The sequence below is a fragment of the Pholcus phalangioides genome, unplaced genomic scaffold (assembly GCF_987345545.1).
Source record: "Pholcus phalangioides strain wild (caught in Gottingen) unplaced genomic scaffold, Ppha-v1.0 ptg000007l_1, whole genome shotgun sequence".
Taxonomy (NCBI): Eukaryota; Metazoa; Arthropoda; class Arachnida; order Araneae; family Pholcidae; genus Pholcus; species Pholcus phalangioides.
Genome location: NW_028301600.1, coordinates 45,930,890 through 45,958,527, shown reverse-complemented (window position 1 = coordinate 45,958,527; position 27,638 = coordinate 45,930,890). Strand labels below are relative to the sequence as shown.

General features: G+C 36.0%; 1 protein-coding gene and 2 non-coding genes across 4 annotated transcripts; 1 reads left to right on the top strand and 2 right to left on the bottom strand.

The window, feature by feature from the left end:
* Nucleotides 1-425: 425 nt before the first annotated feature.
* LOC149085365 (ubiquitin-conjugating enzyme E2-24 kDa-like) lies at nt 426-27,088 on the bottom strand. 2 transcript variants are annotated; one of them, XM_089233348.1, is made up of 7 exons: nt 26,903-27,073; nt 24,613-24,660; nt 14,674-14,760; nt 13,412-13,462; nt 11,296-11,428; nt 8,251-8,398; nt 426-3,777 (listed from the first exon to the last, which is right to left on the bottom strand). In XM_089233348.1, exons 3-7 carry the CDS (start codon nt 14,757-14,759, stop codon nt 3,680-3,682), a joined length of 516 nt encoding a protein of 171 aa, XP_089089474.1. In that variant the 5' UTR covers nt 14,760; nt 24,613-24,660; nt 26,903-27,073; the 3' UTR covers nt 426-3,679. The 2 variants fall into 2 exon arrangements, with proteins under 2 accessions (XP_089089474.1, XP_089089475.1); XM_089233349.1 differs by lacking the exon at nt 24,613-24,660 and having other exon boundaries at nt 26,903-27,088.
* TRNAT-GGU (transfer RNA threonine (anticodon GGU)) lies at nt 23,713-23,786 on the bottom strand. The gene has a single exon. It is a non-coding gene; the product is annotated as a tRNA-Thr (tRNA).
* Nucleotides 24,336-24,409, top strand: TRNAT-GGU (transfer RNA threonine (anticodon GGU)). The gene has a single exon. It is a non-coding gene; the product is annotated as a tRNA-Thr (tRNA).
* Nucleotides 27,089-27,638: the final 550 nt, after the last annotated feature.

Here is a 27,638-nt window from a genome sequence, read left to right as displayed (position 1 = left end):
GGCACCTGAGATTTCTCAAGTACTGGAAAATGGTTCCGTTAAAATTAATACAATGTTATAATTATTATTTTGATTGATTCAAATAATTTCAATTTTTTCCAGCAAAATATGTTTTTTTACAATGACTTTTTTTTAAATCAGTATGTTTATGCTTCGGAGATGACCTACCATCGTGGGGGCATTAAGAAATGTTTTTGGTTGAGAAGGGGATGTGACTAAAAAACAGTTCAGGAATCACATCCATACCAAAGTCTGTGATGCATTTAATTCAACTAAAGGGGGCCAGAGTCATCAAAAAAGTTGAGAAACACTGGAATAGACAGTAGTAATTGTTTAAAGTAATTGTATAGCATTAAATTGAGATTTTGTGAACCTTTATATAAACTCTGTGTGCATTTCATATACTTCAGAGAAACCACATCAGATAGAGACACATTTCTTTAATATATGATCAACTACATTCTGATACAAAATACACCTACTATAACAATAAGATGTATCGCAAATTTAACAAAAACAGAAATCATATATATCTGAAATACAACATAAAACAAATGAAAACAACAAGGACTTGATACACTATGGAATCACTATAACTTGTCAATCAATATATAAATTCGATTCTTTACAAATAATACTCTACAGAGAAAATGTTTCCATGAAATTAAAAATAAAATGAGTTTCACCAATTAACAGTTCAGAACAGTCCATTAATTATCTATGTTTTCATTTTATAAATCAAAATTTTTTCCCTCAAAATATGTATGAAAGAACACTTATTGGCTAAAATTTATATATTTGTATATAACTGATTATTAATGCCCTTATATCTATATATATAGTGTTTGTTTTATCTTACACACATGTGAGAAAAAAAAATTGCAACAAAACTGGTACATTTTTTTTATCATCTTATTTGGAGTTATTTCCACTTTAACAATTATCAGTATTTGGTCAGCATCCACCCCCCCCCTCCCACACAATGATGAACAAGCAGTCAATGGGTGAATTCAGTGCATAGAGTACTAGACTACTCCCCTCCCCCAGTCGTAGCACTGGATAGTTATGCAACCTGTATTTCGAAACAGAAATAAATTAGAATTTTAGAATTAAATAACTACAAACAAGTCAACAATACAAAATTTATATAGATCTTGTGATCTTGCATTTTAAAAAACATCAAAACGTAGGAGTAATAAGTTTTTATATTTCTATATACTACATAGGCCTACATTTAAAATTTTGGCCAATAAGTTAGTTTCACACACATTTCTTTATGAAAATTTAATTTTCTTGCAATTTCCGTAATAAAAAAGTTGACATTTCTGGGAGGGTTATTTTGAAATTAAGTGAACCGAGAGAAGTGGTTATATCAATTTTTATATTATAAGGCTGAAAAAAAGACCCTTCATTTCAAAAAAAAAAAAAAGATTTTGTTATATAATTCATTAATATTATCTATTAACCTTTTTTTGGCTTATCCTCAACTGAGCTTGGGCACGGATAATTTGCCATTCTGGCCATCTTGAGTGTAGTTTAGGCACAGAAATTTTATATAATTCATGTTGTCTTTCTTGCATTGTTTCCTGTCAAAGTGTTTTACTCACTTAGCCACCTTTCTGGTCAACACATGGTAGCTCTACACATAGGTGCAAGTGACTTTTATGTGCGAGACATCCAGCTTAGTGGCTGGATTTCGAGATCAGGAAATTGTGTAAATATAAAAGGTAAAAATAAACCATATTTAACGTAGAACAGTATATATCTTACGTAATTTCTTAACAAAAAACACTCAAATGGCTTCAGTACTGTGATATTTAGCAGGAAAACCATTTTTACAGGTGAATTCACTATAACAATTTAAAAAGGTTTATACAAAATAATTTTTAGGAAAAATTACACTAGCATGGTCAAAAGTATTTGATCATGAAAAAAGCATTTTAAAAAAAAATTGACATTTTTTAACAGTTAAACCCAGGAAACGCCCCTCAGCCCAGAAGGGGTTAGTCAAAAAATTTAAATAAATTAAACTTAAATACTACAGACATAATATTGAGATGAGACAAACGAAATGAGATGCCTAAGTATAAATAGGAGAGTCAAGAGGTCACAAACCAATTCACATATATGCCAGGGTAGAACTGTTAAGCAGTAAAAAATTTGTCTCTATAACATTTTCTTCTTATGCAGAAGTTTCTGCACACAACATGTCATATAATTCTCAACCTTTACATACAGCAGATAAGAAAAAAGCTATACTTTATACATAACAAATAAGACAACAATACTAACATTTTCTTTCTATGAAACAAAAATAAAATGCACGAGGGAATAAAATTAAAGAGAAAAATATAACACAAAAAACTCACTTCTACAAACAAAAGTTTCGATTCAACTTTGGCACAAAATAAAAAAAAAGAAATTCCTCAATACATATAAATTATAAGATAGGAAATCAACATCAATACAAGATTTGGATATCCACATTTTAAAGTCCAATGTTTTTCCTAGAATTAGCTATTTCAATATGGTTCATAATTATGTGGGTACAGGCAAAAAATAAGGCACTCAATGTGCTGTACAAAGATTAAAGAGAAGCATTTTTAACATCTTTAAAAAACATAGATATATATAAATTAGATGCCTGATTCATTCAAATTTTGATCATCCAAGCTTGAATATCTAAACAGGTAACATTATCTTTTATAGTGTTATTTTATGGATTATTTATAAAACAAATTACTAAAAAACAAATCGATTTGAAACTTAAAAGTAATTTACTAGGAAAAAAATGAAATAAAAAATAGACACAAAACAAAAAAAATTACTATCTACCAATTACAAGGCAGGCAGCAAGAAGTTCATTTTTCTTATGAGACACATATGACAAAAATTATGTCTTTTGTTTTAGGTACTACTACTACTTGATAATAAAATTAATCACATTCACACAGATGTATGTCACAAGTTATCAAACCCAATTACAACACATTTCTGCTGATTCCAGATAATCTGAAATGTAATCTGTCATCATGTTTTAATATATAACTTCAGATTTATTTTAATAACAGTTACAACCAGTTTTTTTTTAATCCCTTGTATCAATTCAATAGTAAATTTAGCTGTATATGAACAATTCTAGGTTACATCAGGAGTTGACACGTGCCAGGTTGCCATAGCAACCAAAAAACAAAAATTGGCATAATTAATCTCTTTCCATCTCCAAAAAATTAGGATAGGTGCCTGAGAAATTTTCTGAGAAATTTATGTCAGTATGTCCACAGGCATGGAAAAGGCCAACTTAGTCCAAGAAAAGTAAAAATAAGAAGGAGAAAAAAAAAAGATTTTGGACTGTTTTTCTCAGAGGAAAAGCAATTGTTTCCTATGAAATTTGGTGGAGCCTAATTTTTTTTAATTTGTCAAGTCCTGGCTTACATGAGTTTATTAACATATGCTAATAATTTTGTAATTTACTTGCACATAAAAAAGGTGCTTTTAACAGAACTTTTTTTAATGCTCCTTTACTAATCATAAATAAAACCTTTAATAATAAACTTTAAAATAACAAGGCACCTTAACATTTATATTTAAAAAGGATCTCTATTTAATGAATAAATGACCAGTTTGATGACATACAATAAAATCTTTGCTTTTTACAATGAAAGTACTTGAACAGAAATTAAGAAGCGTATCGTTTTGTCCAAATTCTTGCAATGCGATCATGTTCTTCCCGTTCATTCACATATATGTCAGCAATGTTTCCAACAAGAGGATCATCTGTGGGATAAAGAAAAATTGACATGCAAATATTTCACGGTTGACATATAAGATAAAATATTTTGTTATACAATGTCAATTCAGAAAAAAAAGGATGGAGTTGTAGAAAGTTAAAAAAAGTGGAAACTTTGGTTTCACTAACACAATGGATGCAAACTGTAATAGGTATTTTTCATTTGGTGAAAGAGATGGGGAGGGGTGAAATGAGTGTGATTGAAAAAAAATTTCCTACTATTCATTCTTACAGAAGTCGGCTAATCTAATGTTCATCACTGTATAACTATAAATAAACAGTGAAGAGATTAACGAAAGATCTCATCAAGTTTGAAGAAATCATACATCATTGACATACATCTAACATGAACAGAAAAGATTACATAGATTAAACCAGTTTCCCAAAAACTTTTTGTTCCATTGCCCCCCCCTTCTTCAGAAATTGTTTTCCCCTCATCGCCCCCAATTCCAACAAACTCATAGGATCCTGTTATACCCGTAGCTTCTATCGCCCCCCTTGGATCATTCCATTGCCCCCTGAGGGCGATATTGCCCACTTTTTGAAACACTGGATTAAACAGAAGGGAAAAAAAAATATCTTGGTGAAATAGAATGTAGACTTCATAATCGACATTATCTAAGTGAGAAGATCCCAGGCTAAAGAGTCCTAGTCTGGGTGAATTACAACCGAAATATTTGTCCATATCTGCAATGGAGATCCTCAGTGAAAATAGAAACAGAATAAATGAGATCTTTTCAGTTGTCCAGAGATGACTGAGACAGATGAACTGAGCTGAATTGAGATTCTTTGGCCAGTCCTGCGACACTAATTTTTCAGGCCCACTGAGAAGACCATTTTACTGGTCTTCTCAGTGGCACCTCACAGGAGGATACATACGATTACTGAGACAGATGCTGGAGCTGTGCTGATATTAGAGGAAAAGTTTAGTTGTTTCATGTCTGTGTAAGACTGTGGACCAATCAACTGAAAGCATGGCAGCTTTGCTTTCAGTTGAGCGTTACAGACAGCAGGAAACTAAGCTTGGCTGACTTGAAGTGCTTCTCCCATTCTGTAGAAATTTTGATGATGTTTATGGATTTCTGCAGTTTTAAGGTTTAAATGGGCATGATAACGATTCATACACTGCTCAAAACAAGTAGGGGAGCAAGCAAAAAAGTGAAGAAAACCGTGCGAGACAGCCACGTATTGGCATACAATGGATAGTACACGGGTATCAATGCGCAATACAGAAAAAAGACGTAAAAAAATTTGGAATTAAGCTTTAATTCTTTGAAAACATGGAAAAAACATGGAAAGATGATTTAGGGCAACAATTTGGTTACATGTAAACGATAAAAAAAAGTACTGTTTAGACATGATGCATGAGTTTTAATAGGGCGTGTGGTCTCTTCGAACAGCTAAGACTGCTGCACACCTGTTTGCCATGGATGCGATGAGGTTATCGATCAGACTTTGAGGAATACTGTTCCACTCCTCAAGAAGTGCAATCTGCAAGTCTCGGACAGTAACAGGCGGCCTTGGTCGCGCAGCAATGCGTCGTCCAAGGTCAAAGAGCACGCTGGCCATTCCATACGCTGTATTGTTTCAGCTTCAAGCATGTTCTCCACCAGATGAGCTCTATACGGTCGGGCATTATCATCCTGGAAAACAAAGGAATCTCCAATGGCTCCAGCATAAGGGATGACATGAGGTCGCAGTATCTCGTCTGCATACCTTTGGACCGTCAAAGTCCCATTCCGAATGATATGCAGGTTCGTACGTCCGCCTATGCTGATTCCACCCCATACCATCCAGCCAGCTCGTCTGTATTGTGACCTTTCACGAACGAATGCGGGGTTATTTCGAGTGCCCCTGTCCCTCCATATCAGAACACGTCGGGTGTCACACTCCAGACTGAATCGGGACTCGTCTGTAAACAGCACTTGGCTCCAATCTCGATGTTCAGCAACCCATCTTTTTCGGGCCGCACGGTGGCATGGGGTCAACGGAATGCAGACCATTGGCCTACATGCATAGAGTCCATGAAGCCGATTACGTACTGTTTGGCTGGACACCCTTCGTCCTGTTGCCAAGAGCAACCGTCTTTGCAGCTGCGTAGCATTCTCTGTTCTGTTTCGACTGGCTGTTAACCGTATATATCGGTCATCAGTTGCTGTAGTGGCGCGTGGCCGACCTTGCCCTGGTCGATGTCTAACATTTCCTGTTTCTTGGAATCGATTCCACAGCCTTGCAACAACACTTCTGGCGACTCCAACAGCGTCCGCGACACTACGTTGTGTTTGCCCGGATTCCAGTCTGCCTATAACACGCCATGCCATGGATTCCGGTAAATCACGTTGTTGAGACATCCTCAAGTCACCTTGTCTCAAAAAAAAATACTGCGCAATCGAATTTCACAGTTACGGCAGTAAAACAGACGTTTCTGCAACATCCCGATTTCTGCCCTTATCTCCTTTTTCTGGTTTTTGACGTCATGAACTTTGATTTGCATATGAAGTTTTCTTCTTCCGTTTCCTGCTAGGCTTTAAATTATGGATGATTCATTTTATGTTCCTTATCCTACTAAATTTCCTTATCCTCCACTTTTCCTACTAAATCACATGTATAGAGGAGGAAAAAGCATCAACTAAATACTATAGCATATACATGAAGTTTTTTGTCACACTTATTTTTACAAGGGCTGGGAATTGATTAAGAGTTTTAACTGATTAATTGAAAAATTTTAATTGATTAATCAAATTTTAATCTGATTTTTAAAAGTGAATTATTTATTTTTGGCGACATATATATATAGAGCCAGCCAAATGGTCAATTTCAAACTATCCTGACACAGGGCCGTAGCAAAGTCAGTACTGGTCTTTGACCAGATAGCTATTCACAGAAATGTGGATAGAGTACTGTGGTAGAGTGGATAGATACTGCGAGAAGAAAGCAATGGCAAGCTATTTCTCACCGCTGCCAAGAAAACTCTTATGGTATGAGTATATATATACTCCATGCTAATGAGTGCATGGAAAACAGATAAAAATATAATCTTCCCCTTTTGCACTATTCATCAAGCTATTTTTTCACATCTTCGTACGAACCAAAGCGCTGCTCAGAAAGTGTGTGACCCATCAATGCAAACAAGTGATAATTGGAAGGAGCCAAGTCTGGTGAGTAAGCCGCATACGGTAGAACTTCCAGCTGAGTGCTTCCAACGTGCCGCGAACCGCTTTTGCCGTATGTGATGGAGCATTGCACATTGAACATTGTCAAGAAGCATTTCACATTGTCATGGGGCATTGCGATTGGAAACAGCTTGTTGACTAACCAATTGCTCTGCAAGTTGTTTTTGTGTTTGTGTAGTATCATCTTCGTCCAACAATGCTTCCAATTCCACATCTTTTTTTTTTGGCGGTTTTCATGTTCCTTGTCTGCAACATCGAAGTCGCCACTTTTGAAACACCGGAACCATCATTCACACGTATCTTGCGATGGAGCATGTTCACCATAAGCTTCTCGAAGTAATCGGTATGATTCAGCAGCAGTTTTCTTCAAATGAAAACAAAAAATTAATGCTGTCCGCGAATGCTCTTTGTTCAGTATAACTTTCGACATATTGAACAGAACAATACAACACTATGCACCCACTTTTCCAATTTATCACTCGTACGCATCTGACACTTGTTGATGACACAACAAGATGGTGCAGTGTCAAATCTTTATAGCACAAACTGCATTGGTGCACCATCTGTTTTCTGAAATCCGCATTTCATACTCGTACACCTGGTAACTTGTTAATACAAGATATAGTGAAACCTGGCTGTGTATGTATAACATACACACAAACAACCAGTTCTCAGTGTATCTTATATCAACAAGTGGAAAGTACATCTTTCTTTTCATATATATGGCCATCTGGTGGCCTTGATGTCATTTGCGAGCTATTAACTGATTTCAGTCACTGTCTATCGCATGGTCCAATTAAGCATATATACACTCCAAGGAAGAAATATCCCATCGGTTTCTATAGCTTAACTAGTAGAGCACTTGTCTGGCATACGAGGGACCTGGGTTTGGGTCCCTGTAGAGACTCTGATTTTTGGAAAAAAATTTTATCTATATCTCTACATAAATAGTTGGTTTCACTACATCTTGTATTAACAAGTAGAGAGTACATCTTTCTCTACATATATTGAAATTGTTTTGAATAGGTGCATTTATATTTCAGAATTTAGACACACACACACTAAAATTGTGTGGAAACTGGGGACTGATTCATTTTGTAGTGTACTGTCATCAACGTGCTATTAATATGTGATTATTTTATTTTTCTTTCATGTACATTACAAATTACAAAAGTCAAGTAGATTTAGTAACATTCTATTGTGGTTTTATATTTAGATGCTACTTGAAAAATTTCAACTTATCCTATGGCTCAAGAGTAAAGAAATTTATTAAAGTTTTTTACTGACCTGGATTGCAATCTGTAAGCAAAGAACATATTGACAGCAAAACTTTGGCTATTGTCAATGCAGGACTCCATTCATCTTTCAGTATATCCAAGCAAATCACACCTTGACTATTGATGTTGCAATGGTAGATTCTGGTTCTGAATGTAACCTGTAAAAGATAAAAATCACAGCAAATTTTGAATTCAACCACATTTGTAATCATAGAAAAACAAAATAACGATTTAAAAAAAAAATTATTTTAGACTTGATGCTGAATCTTGGAGAAGAAAGAAAAAAGGAATGTTATATGACACTTAAGTATATACAAAACTGATTCCCAATTTAATACATTCAAAGAAAAAAATATTAATATATACTTGATAAGATTTGGTGCTTTTGAAAGTATGAAAAATGCAGGTTATGTTCATCAAGAATTGTTAAGGAAGTGCCGAAAAAAAGTCAAAAAAATTACCATTCCACTTGCCTGTAAGTTATTAGTCACAAACAAAGTCAGTACAAAAACAAATGAGTGTACCCATGATCACTTCATGGACCCTCAAAGAGGTCTCCCAAGGCATTCACATAATGTTGCTAGAAATGACAGATACCAAATATACTACTTGATTCCCAATCTCACTTTTATCAGTGATGAATGACAATGCCATTGTTTTAAAGCAGTAATAGCTGGCTTGAAATTTGATAGCTTCTTTTTTTTTTTTGTATGAAAACGCAACCTCTCCATAGGATTAACATCAGGTATCATAATTAGGTTAAATGCTTTTGTAAAATATTTTTACACTTATTCTTTGATTAATACTTGGCAAAAATCTATTTTTATTAGGACATTTTTTACTGTAGTTTTTTACACCTATAGCAAAAAACATACCAACCCTAAAGTTTATTAATTCCTTCACCAAATTTTGTCTCATTGACATTTAAATAAATAAATGCATAAATGGGATAAGGATCAATTTTTGCCAATATGGTCTTTACTGTGGTTTTTTTCTCACCTGTGGCAAAAACTTACTAGCGCTGAAACACCCTATATTGCTGATCTTTGCCTATTGGCCATCATGTTATGTTTTCATTCTGAATGTTGCTAGATTCCGTATTGCATCATTTTTGCAGTGTTATTTTTGTCCTGTGTTGTTATGTAAAGAGAAATTGTCTGTCAGAAAACCTAATGTTGATTTCAGTGCCGTTGATTCGTCCTTTTGATTAGATTCTGTCATAGTGCATGATGGGAAAATTTTCTCTTAAAATACTAGCGGTATGCTAAGTAACTCACTCAGATTTATTTTGTCAAAGCACTCATTTTTACTAAGGCATTTTGCCCAGTGAGGTGTATGCAGAGTAACCTCTCTCCCATCATCATGTACTGAATGTTTCACACCGTACTTTGGCACTATCCTAGTCACTTCGCCTCTCCATTTGCTCATCGCCTTATGGTTTGACTGGTAGCCTGACTGGATGCTCCTGTGCATGCTTTGACATCATCCTGGTTACTCCGTCTCTACTCTTGCTCATTGTCTTGTCGTTTGACTGGTAGCCTCTGACCGGAATTTTCTCATATACCTTCATCTCAAATGACGTGGACTTGCCATAGGAGATAGATGCCTGATGATGTCCTCCTTGGACCTTTCCCCGTTTTCTGGCTGCACCTATGTTGATGTTTGACCTAGTATTACAAGTGATGACTCTGTGATCGTATAGTCAGAGATGCCTCGACATCTGGAAATTGTTAGAACTGTTCAACTAATTAACTATAAAACTTTAAAAATTTAACTTACTGTGATAGCCAGGCCAGAAGAAAATGTTGCATTGAAATTTTCATTCTAATATTTAGTTGAATAAACATTATAAGTGAAAAATTGTTTTGTCATATCATTGTTGTCATCTGTCTAATGAATTTACATTGGGAAACATAAAAATTAACCGGGAATGTGATCACTAAAACAGTACACCTTGTGATCAGAGACATCTTTTTGGATTACTAGGCAGGCAATAAATATTTCAAGGTTTCTGTTTCTGGAATATGTCTTAGTTCCCCCCTTCAATTTTTCTTTATGATCTCAGATTCTCTAGCAAAGATACCAGTGTTTTGCTTTTCATGGTCCAGATAATTATTTAATTTTAGACAGTAGACCTTACCAGGCTGCAATTCTGTTGATTCATAAAAAATTACTACATGAAAATAAATTTTAAATAATTAAATTTTCAAGAGGTGAAACAAAGCAAAACTGTGCCCAATTACAGATCAAATACCAACCATGGGTTTGTTGCACTTGAGGAATTTATATACTTATCTGATTGGTTAATACCAACATGTAAATCATGAATTTTTGTTTAAACGAATTGATTATTGCTGCATCATTGAAATAAACCAGATATATTCATTTGAAAATTTTTCCTAAAAGCAAGTCCAGAAACACCAAAACTGGCAATGTCACTTGACAATGCCCTATCCTTCTTAGTATCAATTCCTCATAATTCAACTATTCTCTACAACATTTTAATTGGGAAATTTACATCCTAATATATTTATAGGCAAAGGATAAACTTGAAGGGCTGGGGAGGGGCATGATAATGATTATGTCAGTGTATGTGTGTATATAGTTGATCTGCTAGGTAGGTTTACTATATAGGTTTACTGCTCTTCATATTTCTACGCACACCTATAGTACTTTCCATAATAGTGTTTTCTACAGTTTTCTTAAAATTCTTCCAGATTGTTTTACATTAGTACTGATTGTTATACGACGTAGGTCACAGTACATTGCTTATTCTGCTTTGGGGCCCCACCATTTTAGCCCATATAATCGAGTCTCTACTGTATTTTACGAGCTACTTTTCACATTCAATTTACTGTTTTGCTGGTTAATACAAATTTGGTTGATATGAATTATTTTTCATGTTTCTTTGACTTCATTTTAACAAGATTTGAACATTTTAAATTAAATAAAAAATGGGACTTCAATTAAATAATAAGTTAAATAAAATTCACTAAATTGTATAAGAATGACTATTTAATTTAATTATATATAGGTGAATGGAGAATGAGAATACCTTTGGAGGCTTGAATGGGTAACTTGATGAAAACAAGATGTCCAAGAAAAAAACACCACCTTCATAAACAGATCCAGGTGGCCCAAGAATTGTAGCAACCCACTCATACAAGTTATCTCCTTTTGGACCAGCACTAAAAAGAAAATCAAAGTTGATGCTAATATTTCTAAAAAGCAAATGAAAGCTATTAGAAGTAACCATGATAGTGACTTTTTTTTAACACAAACAAAACCCTAAGATAATATTTACTGAGAATGCGAAACTATATATTATACTATGATAATACTGCAAAAATTCTGCAAATCCTCACAATTATTTCAACCCTTTTCCAAATAAATATAAGAATGAATGATTAGGTTGTTTTTTATATGAAATGTGAGATATTTGGTAATGAAACTTTAAACCACAAACTTTGAGGGAACCAACTTTTATTGATTATATAAGTAGATACAAATACAAAATCAGAAGCCACAACAGGCAAACTGCTTATAAGGTGGCTGGGAAAAAATAAAGAAAAAAGATAATTAAAAAAAAAATGAAGATAAATTTAAAAGTAAAAAATATGCTGCCATTTATCTGCCGAATGGGAATATGTATGAAGTATTGAGTTTCATTACTTTTGTGTTTGCAGGTCTGTCTGCCCTCTGTGAATAGACTTTCCATAAGAAATACAAATTTTCATTCTTACCTCAAAATATGAAATCCACAAAAAAACTAACTTCAGCTAACTGCTGAGCATAAAATAAGGTAAATGCCTTACTGGGATTGATCATGCTGCTACTGGGACTGAATCTGGAATTGCATATCAGTGTTACATGGCTGCTAATTCCATACGGAGTAAAATGAGTGAAAAGTTGAGCAAAATCTCGTTTTAAACTGAATTGAATCTGATGTGTTTATTTTTAATACGTGTAAGACTCATTTTTAATGTCATATCTATAGGCATAAATTGATATAATTTTGAGGGTTTGTTTAGAATTTCAAGTTAAAATAATACAAATACAATGCCACAACAGGCAAAATGTGCAACAAGGTGGCTGAGGATCTCTTTTGTGCATATTCAAAATGCTGCAGCTAGAAAACGTTTCACTACAAATATCACAAAATGTGAATGTTTAAATTACCTATAAGAGAAAGTGTTTTACCACAAATTTCATACTCGTGTGACTTCTCCCTAGTGTAGACTGTTTTGTGTTGGTAAAAACTGTAAATGTCAGAAAATGTTTCACCAGTGAATATCACACTTATATGGCATTTTTCCACTATGGACCACCATTTTGTCATTTCAATTGCCTACTCAAAAAAATATTCTACCACAGAACTCTCAATCATACAGTTTCTTTTGAGTATGGACTCTTTTGTATCAGTTTAAATAACTAATGTCAAAAAATGTTTCATCACAAGTCTATGGCTTCCCTCATGTATGTAAAGTTTTGTGTATATTTAAATTTTTTGCAAAACAATTCTTTCCACAAAATTCACACTTATGTGGCACTCAGTGTGAATTTTTGTGTGCTTGTTTAAACTGTTGATCTGAGGAAATGTTCTTCCACACATGTAAAAAATTATTTATACATTATAAATTGCTATTCGAGATGTGGCTGCACATATGTTTCCCTTGCAACTGCATGCAACCGCCCATGATCAACAGAAACATACTAAGCATAAAGTACCAAATAAAAAAAAATTATTCAAATAAACTATTATGACTCTCACATGGACATTATTTTCTAAGCAAAACAATATGGAACAGAAAGATAAAGCTCAAAATAAAAATAAATTAGCTTATTACATAAAATCTCATATTCACATTGAAAGCATTAAAATATGAGTTTTTAGGTATTAAGCAAATTTTATATTACTTTTTCCCATCTTTCATTGCGCTATCTGCTCTATTGTGATTCAAGAAAAAATTTTTGAAAGTTTTTGCACCAGACTTGATTGAAAAACTTAAATAAACTTTGATGGTGATGTCTGTTCATCAATCGAAGTATCAAAACAACCTCACGTGTTATTTCAACTTCATTATGAAATTTTGTGTTTTATGAAAAACAAAAGATAGAGAAGAATGCAGAATTATTTTATCATGACAAATTTAGGTATACATTCAACAAACCTGCACCCTGGAGGTGGATCTACAATGATTTCCTTTAGCTCTTTTTGAATTCTAAAATGAGAAAAAATGGGTAAAAACATTTACATGTCTTATCAAAATAATGAAGAGTGCTTGTATCATTTGTATTTTATAATTATTTTTATATTAGTAAGATAAAATTCAATATGTAAAAAGCAATTCTACTTTTCATATTTTCTACAAAATTTTGAATGACTTTTTATTCATGAGTTTTGTATTTCTCACTGCACTGTCATGGTTTCACCAAAAATCAGTATCAATATTATTACTGGGACAAATCTACAGGGGGAAAAATAAACATTGAACAATTTAGAAATAACATTTTCCACTAGTTCATATAGTTGTATTTAACACCCAGGTTTCACTTACGAGTCCAATGGTATCACTATCCCAGATGCAACTAGGGTCATGGATTTGGAAATTTTCATTAACGAGCGGCTTAGATTTTCTGAACAGTGGTCAGAAAGGTGAATAGAATGCTCGGTTTCATTCTTAAAAAGGTCTCTTCGAGTTCTCCTAAAGTCATTCATCCGCTTTTTCGAGGCTTAGTCCCTCCTGCACTGGAGTATGCTGTAAGGTTTTGGTGACCATATCTACAGAGGGACATAGACTTGGTTGAGTGTGTGCAGAGAAGAGCTACTACTATTAATACACCATCAATCAACTGCTCCGACAAGGAGACACTGGTATCGTTTAATAAAGGACAATTCCAGGTTGTAGTGTCGCAGGGAGTTTTTCTCTGATAGGGTTGTCAATAAATGGAATAGCTTACTTTGAATTCTAACACAATTGATACGCTTAAAAAAAGTAAGATATACATAGTGGGATAAATCGAGAAGCTATATTTATACTTAGATAAGACAACCATAATTTTTTTTATATGGGCACAGTGTATTATATATTATTTTTATTTTTTTTGGTGATATATGTTTTTATATTGGGTATTTTGGTTATATAATTGACACCAATAATTTTTTCAGCCATCTAGTTGGGCAATTTGCCTGTTGTGGCCTTTGTATTTGTATATAATAATTCAAATGTTTCTAAGGAAAAAATTAACATTGCAATACAACTAAATTTCCTGTAACTTGAAGACCTGCTTTTGTTGAACATGAATAGGTATAAATATATCTCTAATTTGCTTTATAAATTGAGATAGCCTTGATAACAGGAGAAACGTATAATAGAGTAACCCCACATTATGAGTTTATATAATAAAAAAATTCCATGATTAAATAAGTTACCTTTTTGCACTGGTACTAAGAGGTTTTGAATTTTTTGGAGAAGATCTTGGATATTTTGATGGTCCAGCTTGAGATCTTTCAGACATGCTGTGAAAGAAAAAAGTTTTAAAAACCCAGTAACACAAATCAAATTAATAGTTTATTACCAAGGTATTGACAACTCTGGCTTTATGCAAAGATTAATTTAGGAAAGACAAATTTTTGTTTTTAATACGATCCTCACATATTCCCAAAAGATCAGTAATATCATTCCAGGGAATTCATTAGTGTTAGTAGACATCCATGCCCAAACCGGGATTCAAATCCAGACCCGAACAGTCAGAGGCTAGCTCTCTAACCACTGGACTGCCAGGTGCCGGAACTGCCCTTGCGGTGAATCAATCCACCATCCCCCTCACAATCCAGGTGAGTGCAGAAGCAGTTCAATTTTCTTTCCTGAATTCATCTTCGAATAAAGCCAGTTAAAGAAACCCTTGAATGAATTGTGGAGAATGGCATCAACTTAATGTATTTCACCATGTGTTGGCTACAATGACAGTACATACAAGTTATTAGCAGATTAAGTCTGACTGTCCATTGTACTGTACTTTTCAGCATATATATGCTTCATGGAAATGAAAATTTTTGTTGCTTCTGTAGCCTAGCAGTCTAGCACACTTGTCAGGATTGCGAGAGGATGGTGGTTCAATTCTCCTAACAGAGGCAGTGGAATTTTCTTTCTTGAGCTCATTTTTGCATAAAAAGTCAATTGTCAAAATCCTTGTAGGAATTGTAGAGAGTGATATCATCTTCATAATCTTTGATAGTTTTAGATAGTTTCTTGATAGTTATATAATCCCACCATTTGTTTTATCTGCTATGAAATCTTTAGTTCAATATAGTCAAACCCATTTATTTTGTTTCATCAATGTTTGCTGTACACCAGTGGCGTAGCAAGGTCTGGTGGCCCCCGGTGCAGAGTTTTAACTTGTGAACCCCCCCCCCCCTCCATGTCCACCAAAATATAAAATGAAATTTATTGAGGAAGTAATTTTTTAATAAGACAAATACCATTAAATACTAAAAAATTTCGTATGCATTTCAACACGCTATGGGCAGGGGCGGTTCGAGCTTACCTGCTGCCTGGGTGTGAAGCCACATATGCCGCCCCAATGACGACCCTGGCAGGAGGCTGATAGGGCTTCAGTGAAGAGGACCTCGAGGTAAACCTGATTTTTTTCCAGAAGAAAGCTGCATATCATATTGTTTACTGTGCAAAATGTGCATGAACATACATCCCGCTTTTGAAGCAGATTTTTGTATAATTTCAGAATTATCTTACCATTCTTAATAATGCCAGATAACTTGAAACAGTATTTATTTTTATGAACCATCATCACTTATCCTGTAAAGATGATATGTAATGAGATTATTTTTACTTACAAATTTTTTCAAAGGTGTTTCTGGTACTCCAGGAACCGGTCAAGTGAGAAGCCAAATTGTTCCTTTGCTTTCATTAGACTATTCTGGAACAATAAAAAATGGCACCTCCCTTTCCCTTTATCCTTGAGCAGAGCTCCTAGGCTGGGATTTTTTGTGAGCCCCCTCAGTCAAACACTGAAGGGAATTTTCTATAGTTAATTTATAGCATGAATAAGTCAAAAAATTATGAGAATTGTCCTGGGCCTAAGGGCTAGAGCTCTGTCAGTTCCACCCTTGGGCCATGGGTGATGGAACCAAAATGCACACTTGCCCATTGTGATAAAAATACAGGGGCGGCGCTTGGCCATGCGACCCATTATGGCTACACATGGCGCCATTCAAAAGGGGTGCTAAATTAGGTAAAAAGTATCACTGGTGGAAAAAAAATCAAAGAAAATTTTGTCTGCTTTGGAGGGGCGCAAAATCCAAGATAAAATGACGTAGGAATTGTTTTGATAAGTCGCGAGAGAGGGGTATGACCCCCCTAATGGTAGGGCTCCAGCTTGGGAGCCTGGGACTAAATCCTTTTAATTTTGAATTTTTTTCACACTATAAATTAACTGTAGAAGGGGGACCCCATGGAAAATCAGTCTTGGGTTAAGCAAAAGATTCCAGCCTGAGGGCCCTGGTGCACAATGTAGTGGGGTGGGGGCAATAGGCGCAAAAAATAGGTCCTCACTGGAACAGATTTTATCGAGCCGTTTCGATTGCTTACATTCTTGTTTCTGGTAATAAAGGCCATGTCTATTTTCTCAATGTTTCCGTTGTCAAGGTATGACAAAAGCGTGATACAATGTAAATTTTTACTGTGTTAAATTTTTGGTCTTAACTAAAGGGGCGCAAATGCAAGCCGATCTCCCCGTTAAAAAGTCTTGCCACCGAGAGCAACAGACCTAGAAACAGCACAAACAGGGGCGTAGCCAGAAATTTCGTTCGGGGGGGGGGACCACTTTCATTTCGGGGGGGGGGGGACCAAAGTGACAGAACAATGGATTTGGCCATCTTTTTCCCTTTTTCGGTCATTTTCTCACATTTCGGGGGGGGGGGGACCAGACCCCCAAGTCCCCCCCCTCGCTACGCCCTTGAGCACAAATGTAATTCAATCACTCATTTCACTTCTGAAATATAGATGGCAGCATTGAAAAATCAAACACAACACTACATATGCACTCAGACTGTTAGGTACACACACAGTAACACCTCCAGCACAACTCGCTAGGTAGTAAATCACCTATAAATGGTGATAGACCTGAGTTTTCTCGGTTTGAAAGAAAGACAGGTCTTAACTATCTTAACTAAAGGTTAAGACCCGCAGGTTGTAAGGGGCTGCCGCACCTCTTGCAGCCTCGCTTGAGCCGCCCCTGGCTATATGTGTCATCTTCAGAGGATAAGAATATGACGCTGACCGAGTTTACTTACACGCAGGCGCTTCGCTTCATTCTTGCCACGACGTTCGACTTGGACAGGCGTATAGTTTTTCTTTCCACTGAGCAACTGAGATTGAAGATTTGGAAATCAATCAAGTGGGAAACTCAGCCAGCGTGATATTCTTATCTTCTGAAGATGACACCCATAGCATGTCGAAATGCATAAGGAATTTTTAAGTATTTCCTGGTATTTGCCTTATTCATTGACGACTTTTTGAATATTATGATATTCAGGTTAAAAATACGATCTTGTTGCACAGAACGACTTGGGGCGAATGATATTTGTGGGAAGGATGAGATGATGGGTCACCAGGATCAACTGTTTGTTTACTTGAGCACCAACACAGTTCAAAAGAAATGAGACAGAACACCCTCTTTCCTACGCCACACAATAATACTAAATTATTACAGCATCACATCGTTCACCAGCAATTTGCTACAATTAGCTATTGCAAAGGCCCATGTAAATTATCTGACATGTTATTTTATGTAACAAAAAAGGCGCATTAATACAAAACCAGCAATTTTTTGTCACCCCTCAGAGCTGGTACTCTGTGCGGGCTGCACCCCTTGCACCTGCGGTAAACACTATGAAGGAAAAATCATGAGTAAGGAAAAAAAGAATCAGGAACTAATAAAACATATCTCCCTTCCTTTATCATGGGGCAGAATGCTTGGTCATCTTATTACTTTCTTTTAACATGAATGATGGTGAAATGATTTATTTAGTCTTTTGTATGGCAGCCAGAGACAAAATCTTCACCTTAACGAGACATATGCAAAAATGATGCAGAAAATGAGCTTCCCAGAGGGCCTGTGAAAGGAGGGAAAAGCGGGACGTTTCCCTCCCTCAAGGTTATAAAGAATATGAAAAATATTTGATTGGCCAATTGATTGATTGACTGGTCTCAAATGGTTTTGAATTTTGAGAAATTAAAAAATTTCTCTAACAGGTTTCTTATATCTATGTGGCAAGGCTAGGTTCTGATATGCTTATACTCCCACACCCCCCCCCCCACTTCTCAACATGTCCTTCCAATAAAAAAGTAATTGTCTCTTGATTTTAGTGTGGTAATATTACAGGTCTTTCCTTTAAAAAAAAGTTCTTTTGTTATGCACAAATTTGGTATTGAATTTTTACTTGATATGTACAGAGAAGGGCTTACTTATCCTTTAGAAATAGTGAACTTTTTCTTCCTTAACCAACATGGATTTCGATCATCGTTATCAGTATCTACCCAATTAACACTTTTCATACATAACTTAACAGACTCCATTGATAAAAACCTCCAATCCGACATAATTTTCCCAGATTTTTCCAAAGCATTTGACAGGGTGCCTCATAATAAACTTCTACTAAAACTTTCATACCTTGGACTAAATGTTCAACTGCTGAAATGGGTGGAGGCCTTCCTTATTAACCGTAGCCAGTTTGTCTCGTACAAGAGCCAGAACTCTCCTTTTCTTCATGTCAAATCTGGCACACACCAGGGCTCGGTCCTCTCGCCATTATTATTTTTAATTTACATAAATGATCTACCCGACTGCCGCATTAGACTCTTCGCTGATGACTGTGTCATCTATAAAACAGTGTCCAATCTTTCTGACCAAGAATCTCTCCAACACAACCTTAACATTATTTCCAAATGGTGCTCAACCTGGGAATTACCCCTTAATTTCTCAAAAACTGTTTTTATGAAAGTGACCCGTAAAAGAATCCCTCACGAATTCCCCTATTCTATAAACGACTCTTTGATCTCTGAGGTTTCCCAATATAAATACCTGGGCATTATAATCTCTTCCGATCTCCGCTGGAACCTTCACGTTGATTATATCTTTAATAATTGTCTCCAAAAACTGTTTTTCCTTCGCCGTAACCTAAAATACTCCACTCGTCATGTTCGTCACTTGTGCTACCAAACATATATTCTCCCTGCCCTCTCCTATGCCTGTGAAGCCTGGGACCCCCACACCCAAACCAACATGGACAAATTAGAATCTATCCAAAATAAGTCCACTCGTTTCATTTTTAACTGTTGGTCTTCATCTGTCTCCGTAACGGAACTCAAGTGACAACTCAATATCCAACCGCTCTCCTCTCTTCGACTTATCTCTCGTTTAACTTTTCTTTACAAACTCCTCCATGGGGTTTTTAATATTGACACATCCAATATTCTAATCCAACCTTCACATTTCTCTGTTAGACTCAATCATTCCAAAAAATTACAGCCCATCTTTGCCTCTTCAGATTGTCACAAATTTAGCTTTTTCCCAAGAACTATTATCGACTGGAACAACCTACCATCAAATATTGTAGATTGCACTACGATTTCCGAATTTTCTCGTACCATCAATCGACACTTTTGCCATATATAATTCCGCATCCTCTTGTATAGTCCTCGGCCAATCAATATTGTATAAATAAATAAATAAACAACTTCTTTACAAAATAATGAACTTAATTACATATTACGCTCATTACAATCCTTCATAATAGTGCTGGAACACTTTATTCAGACTAATAGTGACTAACAGAAAAAACATGAGTTAACAGGTCAATCAATTATTAGTGTGTTGCTAAATAAAAAAAATCATTTCAACATATTTTGATATGTCCTGCATCTTTCATTTTTATTTCTTAATGGAGGTAATGATCATGGTGCCCACATACTAAAGCAGGGCCTCTAGGCTGGGATCTTTTACGAGCCCCCCAACCAGACTTTCACAGGGTCCCCTTTATGATGAATTTATAGCGTGAAAAACAAAAAAAAGGTTAAAATCCTCCCGGGCCCCAAGGCTGGAGCCTTGTCAGCCCACCCCTTGTAGGGGATATGGTAATGATATCTCTTCTTACTTTCCATGCATGGCATAGTTTGATCATTTTTGTAGCACCACAGTCATTTTCTGCATATGAGGGTTAATTAGACCGGAACCTACAATTCATTGCAGATTCTGAATAGCAGCTTTTTTTTTATACTCACTGAGAGGTTGGTGCGCTAACCCCTTGATGTGGGAGTTCCTGCGGTAGCAAACTTTTCCTGTGGTCATGTCACCATTTCTGTTGTATCCCTGTGTCGGGAAAGTTTTCTGACAAGAACAAACTGGGTATCCAACTCGAGACACTTCTAAGCATCCTTTGGTACTTTAAAGACGAATATCTTATCGACCTGGGCTACCGTGCCCCAATGGTGTAGTTATTGTAGAGAGAATGGATAACATATAAATACTTTTATATGTTACCAAATCGATATCTGTTAATTTAAAATACTTTTTTTGAAGGTTAGTAAATTAAAATTTCTCTGGAAAGATTCCTTGTGTCCCTTGAAAAGTCTATCTGTATGCTTTTGATGTGTCCTCTGTGAAAGTTATTTTTTCGAGGCCTCCATTTAGCTAAAAGTACCTGCCTTCCAATTTGCATACCTATTCTCAAAAATTGTAACCACACAGATATAATTGTCACGAAGCCCTCTAGGCACTTTCCTGAGGTTTAGCTGGGTGGTTTCATGCATCAAGAAGGTCCTGAGTAAGCCAAGTTATACAGAATAAGGACATAAAATTAAAACGTGCACATCTGTAAGTATAATCACATATGGATCATAAGTGGATCAACTGTGTAGTTTGACCCACTGTAGAAGCAAAAGAAATGCTACCAGATCTAGATACCAAACGAACTCAAAATGTTATCAGAAAGAAAAGGTGCTCGATTTTAATGATTAACATAAATAAGGTACAGTACTTGTGGGTAATATTGTGGCCCTGTTAAGGTTCAGTGGTTCCTCCTGAAGCCAGTTTGGGAAATTCTAAGAAGCAATCAATGGGAGAAAATATATCTTGGAATGTTGTCAAAAGACTAGAACAAAAGGTAAAAATCAAAGGAAGGATCTTTTTGGGAAATATGACAGGAAAAATTCCAAATAGTGCATATTGGCAAGGTCAAAAAACAGTGATGGTAACATCACCTTGTGTTTCTTTGGCTTTCCCAATTCTAATAAATATGTAAAATTTATCAGAATTCTCAATTAAGAAAAATATTGAATCAAGTAAAATTTTAATGAAAAAAATATGAATATGTAACTTTGTAATTTTGAAGCCAGAATTATGTAAAGCACTGAAACAAAAATTTGCAGAACAATCAAGAGGCTTGATGCTTCATCTGTACTAAAAGTAGAAGCAGATGTGTGTTACGTAGCATTGGTTTTGAAGATGTCTTCAAAGACACTTTGCAAAACTAGAACAAAATGGGACACTTTTCAAATAAATGGAGTGTGCACTTAGAAATATTCACATCATATTCTGCCTCTATTTCTGAAATATAAAATTCCATTTACTGTTTTTTTTTTTCAATTGAAAGAATCAATGGATAGATAGATGGAAAATACAGAGCCTTGGAGAGAATCAGCAATATCCGATATTGTCAATTCTCACTAAAAATAAGCTAAATGAGAAGAAAGCCTGAAAGTAAAAATTATTAGCCTTTAATCATAAAAAAATCGATGAACTGAGCTGTGCCAATGGCACGAATTGGTGGGACACCACAGTTACTTAAGTGCTTAGGGCCTGCAACCTTCTTAATCCAGCTTTGATTATAGCTAGTATCTCAAAAAATCCCCATATTCACTTCATTACGCACCCATATAGCTGTTTTAGCGAGTTGCAAAACTTGCTGTTACAGCGAGTCGTCATCACTATTCTGTCTACAGTGGCTCTTTGATCACCCACATCTCAACAGAATAGTGATAAAATGACTGATCTTGCATCGCTGCCGATAGTCAAAACATGAAAAGTGTTTTAATTTTTTGGGTTTTTATGTGCCCGCATCAGGCAGGTGGTTGAAAGAAATGCATGCCTGGTAAGAATTTTTACATGCCCACGTCATGTCAGGCAATAGATTTGTCCAGCCCTGGTAGAGCAGTTTATTCAACTAGCCTGGAGCGGGTGGGACCATGGTTACACAGTGAAACCTCAATATAACAATATTCTGCAGACCAAGAAAAAAATATAGCTATAGAGAGATTATCGTTATATAGAAAGGCAGGAGTTTAATATTAGACTATAGGCATTTCCAAATAAGTCATGAAAAAGTACCGTTGTAGATGGATTTATCATTATATTGAGTATTATTGTAGTGAGGTTTCACTGTCATAGTGACTGCAAGAGTGAAAACAACATTAATTCTTATTTTCTACAATATTTTATGAACAACATCGAAAAAGAGAGAGAGAATACAGAATATCTGTATTTCTATTTTCAATTTGTTTTTTAAAAAAAAGGAGAAATAATTTCATAAACCTGAAAATGTAAACATATTGGAGGAAAATGCAGGAGTGAATCAGACATATAAACTGACACTAAGAATGCTGATGTCTGGTAATCCTCAACTAATAATAACTAACAGTGGCTCTTAAATTTTGATCACCCACAGCTCAACAGAATAGTCTAACAAAAAATTGTTTCACGGCACTGAACAGGCCAACAGGTACACATCAATATTGCCAGCTCGCAGCAACACCCCTGATAAAGGTTGGTAAAGCCACTAGCATCTGTGGTGCACACTTTGAGAAACATTGTTTTAATATGCTAGCCCAGTGTTTCCCAAATTGGACAATATCGCCCCTTGGTAGGAGATGGAATGGCCCAGGTGAGGGGGGGGGGGGAATAGAAGCCACGGGTATAGCATAGGATCCTATGGGTTTGCTTCAGTTCAGGGACGATGAGAGAAAATAAATTTTGAAGAAGGAAGCAATGTAACAAAAAGTTTGGGAAATTATGTGCTAGCCAAAGATATATAATTTGTTACAAATAATAAAATATCTAGGAAACAGTTATTTTCCGGATATTATGCTGAGGTGAGCTCGGAAAGAAAAGTCATCCCGTCTCCGCCGAGACTCGAACCCAGGCCCTCTTGCATACCGGGCAAGCATGCTACCATCTACACCACTGGAGACAGATGAATCTGCCTTCCTAATTTCACGCACTGTGTCGTGAGGCACTGAAGTAGAGGCATTAGTAGCCTCTCTTAACTTCAGGAAATGGCCCCCGGGTGGGACGGTTTAGAGAGATTTAGATGGCTTTTTTTCTCAGCCAGAGATATCAAGGAAACAGTTATTTTCCGGATATTATGCTGAGGTGAGCTCGGAAAGAAAAGTCATCACGTCTCCGCCGGGACTCGAACCCAGGCCCTCTTGCATACCGGGCAAGCATGCTACCATCTACACCACTGGAGACAGATGAATCTGCCTTCCTAATTTCACGCACTGTGTCGTGAGGCGCTGAAGTAGAGGCATTAGTAGCCTCTCTTAACTTCAGGAAATGGCCCCCGGGTGGGACGGTTTAGAGAGATTTAGATGGCTTTTTTTCTCAGCCAGAGATATCAAGGAAACAGTTATTTTCCGGATATTATGCTGAGGTGAGCTCGGAAAGAAAAGTCATCACGTCTCCGCCGTTACTTCAGCGCCTCACGACACAGTGCGTGAAATTAGGAAGGCAGATTCATGTGTCTCCAGTGGTGTAGATGGTAGCATGCTTGCCCGGTATGCAAGAGGGCCTGGGTTCGAGTCCCGGCAGAGACGTGATGACTTTTCTTTCCGAGCTCACCTCAGCATAATATCCGGAAAATAACTGTTTCCTTGATATCTCTGGCTGAGAAAAAAAACCATCTAAATCTCTCTAAACCGTCCCACCCGGGGCCATTTCCTGAAGTTAAGAGAGGCTACTAATGCCTCTACTTCAGCGCCTCACGACACAGTGCGTGAAATTAGGAAGGCAGATTCATGTGTCTCCAGTGGTGTAGGTGGTAGCATGCTTGCCCGGTATGCAAGAGGGCCTGGGTTCGAGTCCCGGCGGAGACGTGATGACTTTTCTTTCCGAGCTCACCTCAGCATAATATCCGGAAAATAACTGTTTCCTTGATATCTCTGGCTGAGAAAAAAAAAAGCCATCTAAATCTCAATAAAATATCTGTTTATTCAAATTCTCTACCAATGTTATTTATTTGTTATCTATAAACAAATATGGCCACACAAACAACCTACATAAAAAAAAATACACTTACTTTTTTTTTATATCACAGATGAGTAGTAAAAAAATCAAGTATTATTTCCTAGAAGTAGAAGAGATTGACATCATCCTTAATTGATATTTTCAAAACTCAAGATGGAAAATATCTTAATTGATGAGTTAAAAAAAATTATATGTAATCTTTTCATTCACGAATAAAAAGAATTGAGAAATGAACGAATTTCACAAATTGATTCATTAAAAAGTTTGAAACAATAAGAGATAACTTTTCTAAAATTTTAGTAAGTAACTCCATAAATCAAATATTGAAGAATTACACTAGTTTTCATTTTTTGTGAAATGCAAGTGAGATTATTGAGACTCGTACATTGTAGCTTAGTCATTGTTTATTTCCCCCTTGTTTGGTAAACCATTGGTGATGCTTTACCATTGGTTCTTGCTCTCAAAGAAAACAAAATATCTTATCCTGTTCTAAATAATTGAAATTCATACTACAGTAAAACCTGTACAAAATGAAACATCAAGAGACTGAAATAGTATTCTGTTTTAGACACTTCTGTTTCATAAAGGTGCACATCAAAGCATTAATCATCGAACAGACTATCTTTTGATTCTGTTCAAGACATGAATGAACACCAGAACTTTACCACTGGACTTATCCCATTACCGAGATCTCTTCCAGCCCAGCTTCATAGCAGAGTGTGATTGAGTGATCATAGTGACGGACTCTGGCCTGTATTGCATTAAACCGGGTTTGAACCCTACTGATATCACAGTGGTCGTCAGCTGAAGTTGGTTTTCTGAAGTTCCCAACTTTGAGGCATGAATCCAAGCCAATCTTCCCATTAAAGTCTCGCCACAGACAGCAACAAGCCTACAACAGTAGAAAACATTCGGAAATGTCCTTAACATTGGTAGATTTTCCGATTCCATGTTCTCCACGCAATATTTGTACTGGTGTTCCATGTTCTAGCTTTTTCAAAAGTTCAACCTTCTCATGTATATATAAAGCATCATGTTTCCATTTACAGCTTCAGCCTGCCACAACATTAGATGTTTTTGGCATGTTCAGAAATTCACTTTGGTAATACAGAAAAAAATAGTGCTGGACAAGTTCCAAAATACTAAGGTTAACTGTACAGTGCAGAGAAATGAAATGAAGAAAAATAAGTTCTTAGTACACCGCCAATCGACTGCTTTTACAAGGGGACACCAGTATCGATTGGTGAGGGACAATGTAAGGTTATGGTGTCGCAGGGAATTTTTCTCTAATAGGGTTGTTAATAAATGGAATAGCTTAACCCTGGACGTAGTAATTTATAACACAATTGACACGTTTAAAAAGAAATATGATAAACATGTTGGGGTGAATCGAGAAGCTATCCATACTTAAAATAAGACAACCATAAGTATTCCTTATGGGCATTGTATAATATTTTATCACGTGTATATATTGTTTATAATTTTTATTAATTGCATTTTTAATTGGGTTGCTGTATTTTTGAAATATATGACATTCATATTTTTATGGGCATCTTTTTCTCAGCCACCTCGTTGGGCATTTTGCCTGTTGTGGCGTTGTATTTGTATTTGATAAAAGATGACTAATCACATTCAATGAGGCACACAGTTGCCATCTCTGTTTCCTAGAAGCCTGAAAATCGCAGTTGAAACCAACAATAAATGGTACAAAAAAGAAATAAAATGGCTGATGTATTTCTAATACAACAGCCATCTTTATGTACTACAAATACATCCAGCTTAGAAAAGGCTGAAATGGAATTTGAGTAAAGAAAAATTATAAGTCCCGGAATAAAAAAAAAAATGGCTGAATTTTCCAGATTTGGGAGGTCCTATTGTACAAACATTACAAACCTACACAAAATGCATACTGCTATTTTCCAACTTTAATTATTAGTGTAAATTCCCGGTTTCAATTATTAGTGTTAACTGCCATCTTCAAAACAAAAAGAATTTCGAGTAGTTTACCTCAACAATCACATCATCTGCAAACTACAATATTATTGGGGGGGAATATAAGCGTCTACACTCTAGTTTCAGCTCCAGACGAAATATAGAAAAAAAAATTCATCCATATAGGCTAGGTATAACCAGTTCGCAATTCCTTCCATACAGTTCAATCATTTTCATAACACTGACATCCGAATTGGAATACACATTTCCATAAAAAAATTAAGCAATAAAAATTTTGCTATAACATCAAAAATGCCTGAACTAATTTATTTTCACTCACTTGAATAATGGTTTCTGTTTAAAATTAGTTTTCAAAATCTAAGAGAATCACAAAACAGTTCTTTCATTACCTTTGGTCTCTTCTTTTTATGAAGGTGGAGAAACGATCATCCCAATTTTCTACTTTTTTACATTAATATATTACACTCAAAAATAAGAAGTAAATTTCAACCACAAATTCTCGCTCTGGAAAATAAAAGCAACACACCGGACAGTCGGGCATGCGGAGAGCCAATGGTGAGAAACAAAACATATGTGTTGATGCATCAATACGTGGACTTTGCGCCTCTCGAGTTGTGGAAAAATATTTTGACAAGACTTGCTGGAAAAATTACAAATCACCTGGCCATTGAGTCGGTCAATTCATGTGTTGAGTCGGCCATGGCCTGGCACTCGGGCACAGATCCAGACAACATCCAGGACTATGTGACGGGAGGGGCGAGGTGTGTAAGTTCGTTTGGTCGTCCCTTATTTTACAGGACAGACAAATTTCCCGATATGATTCGGCTCTTGGGGGGGGGGGGGAGGACGGTCGTTCCCATCGCCTTCTTCTGGATCCTAATGTCTAGCAAGAGGTACGGGAGTGTATAACAGAGACTAGTGACGACAAAAATTGCATTGTTCTGTTCTACCCCGCACATACTGAAGAAGTGAGGCGAAAACGAGAAAGAGGCCATTGAGCGAGGTGCGTGACATGAACAAAACTGTTTGTTTCCTCTCGATCTGCTGATTCGTTCGTGTTTCTCCCTTTTTTTTTCTTTCTCTCTTCTGCGGAGGGATCATCATCACACCCTTACATTTCAAAAT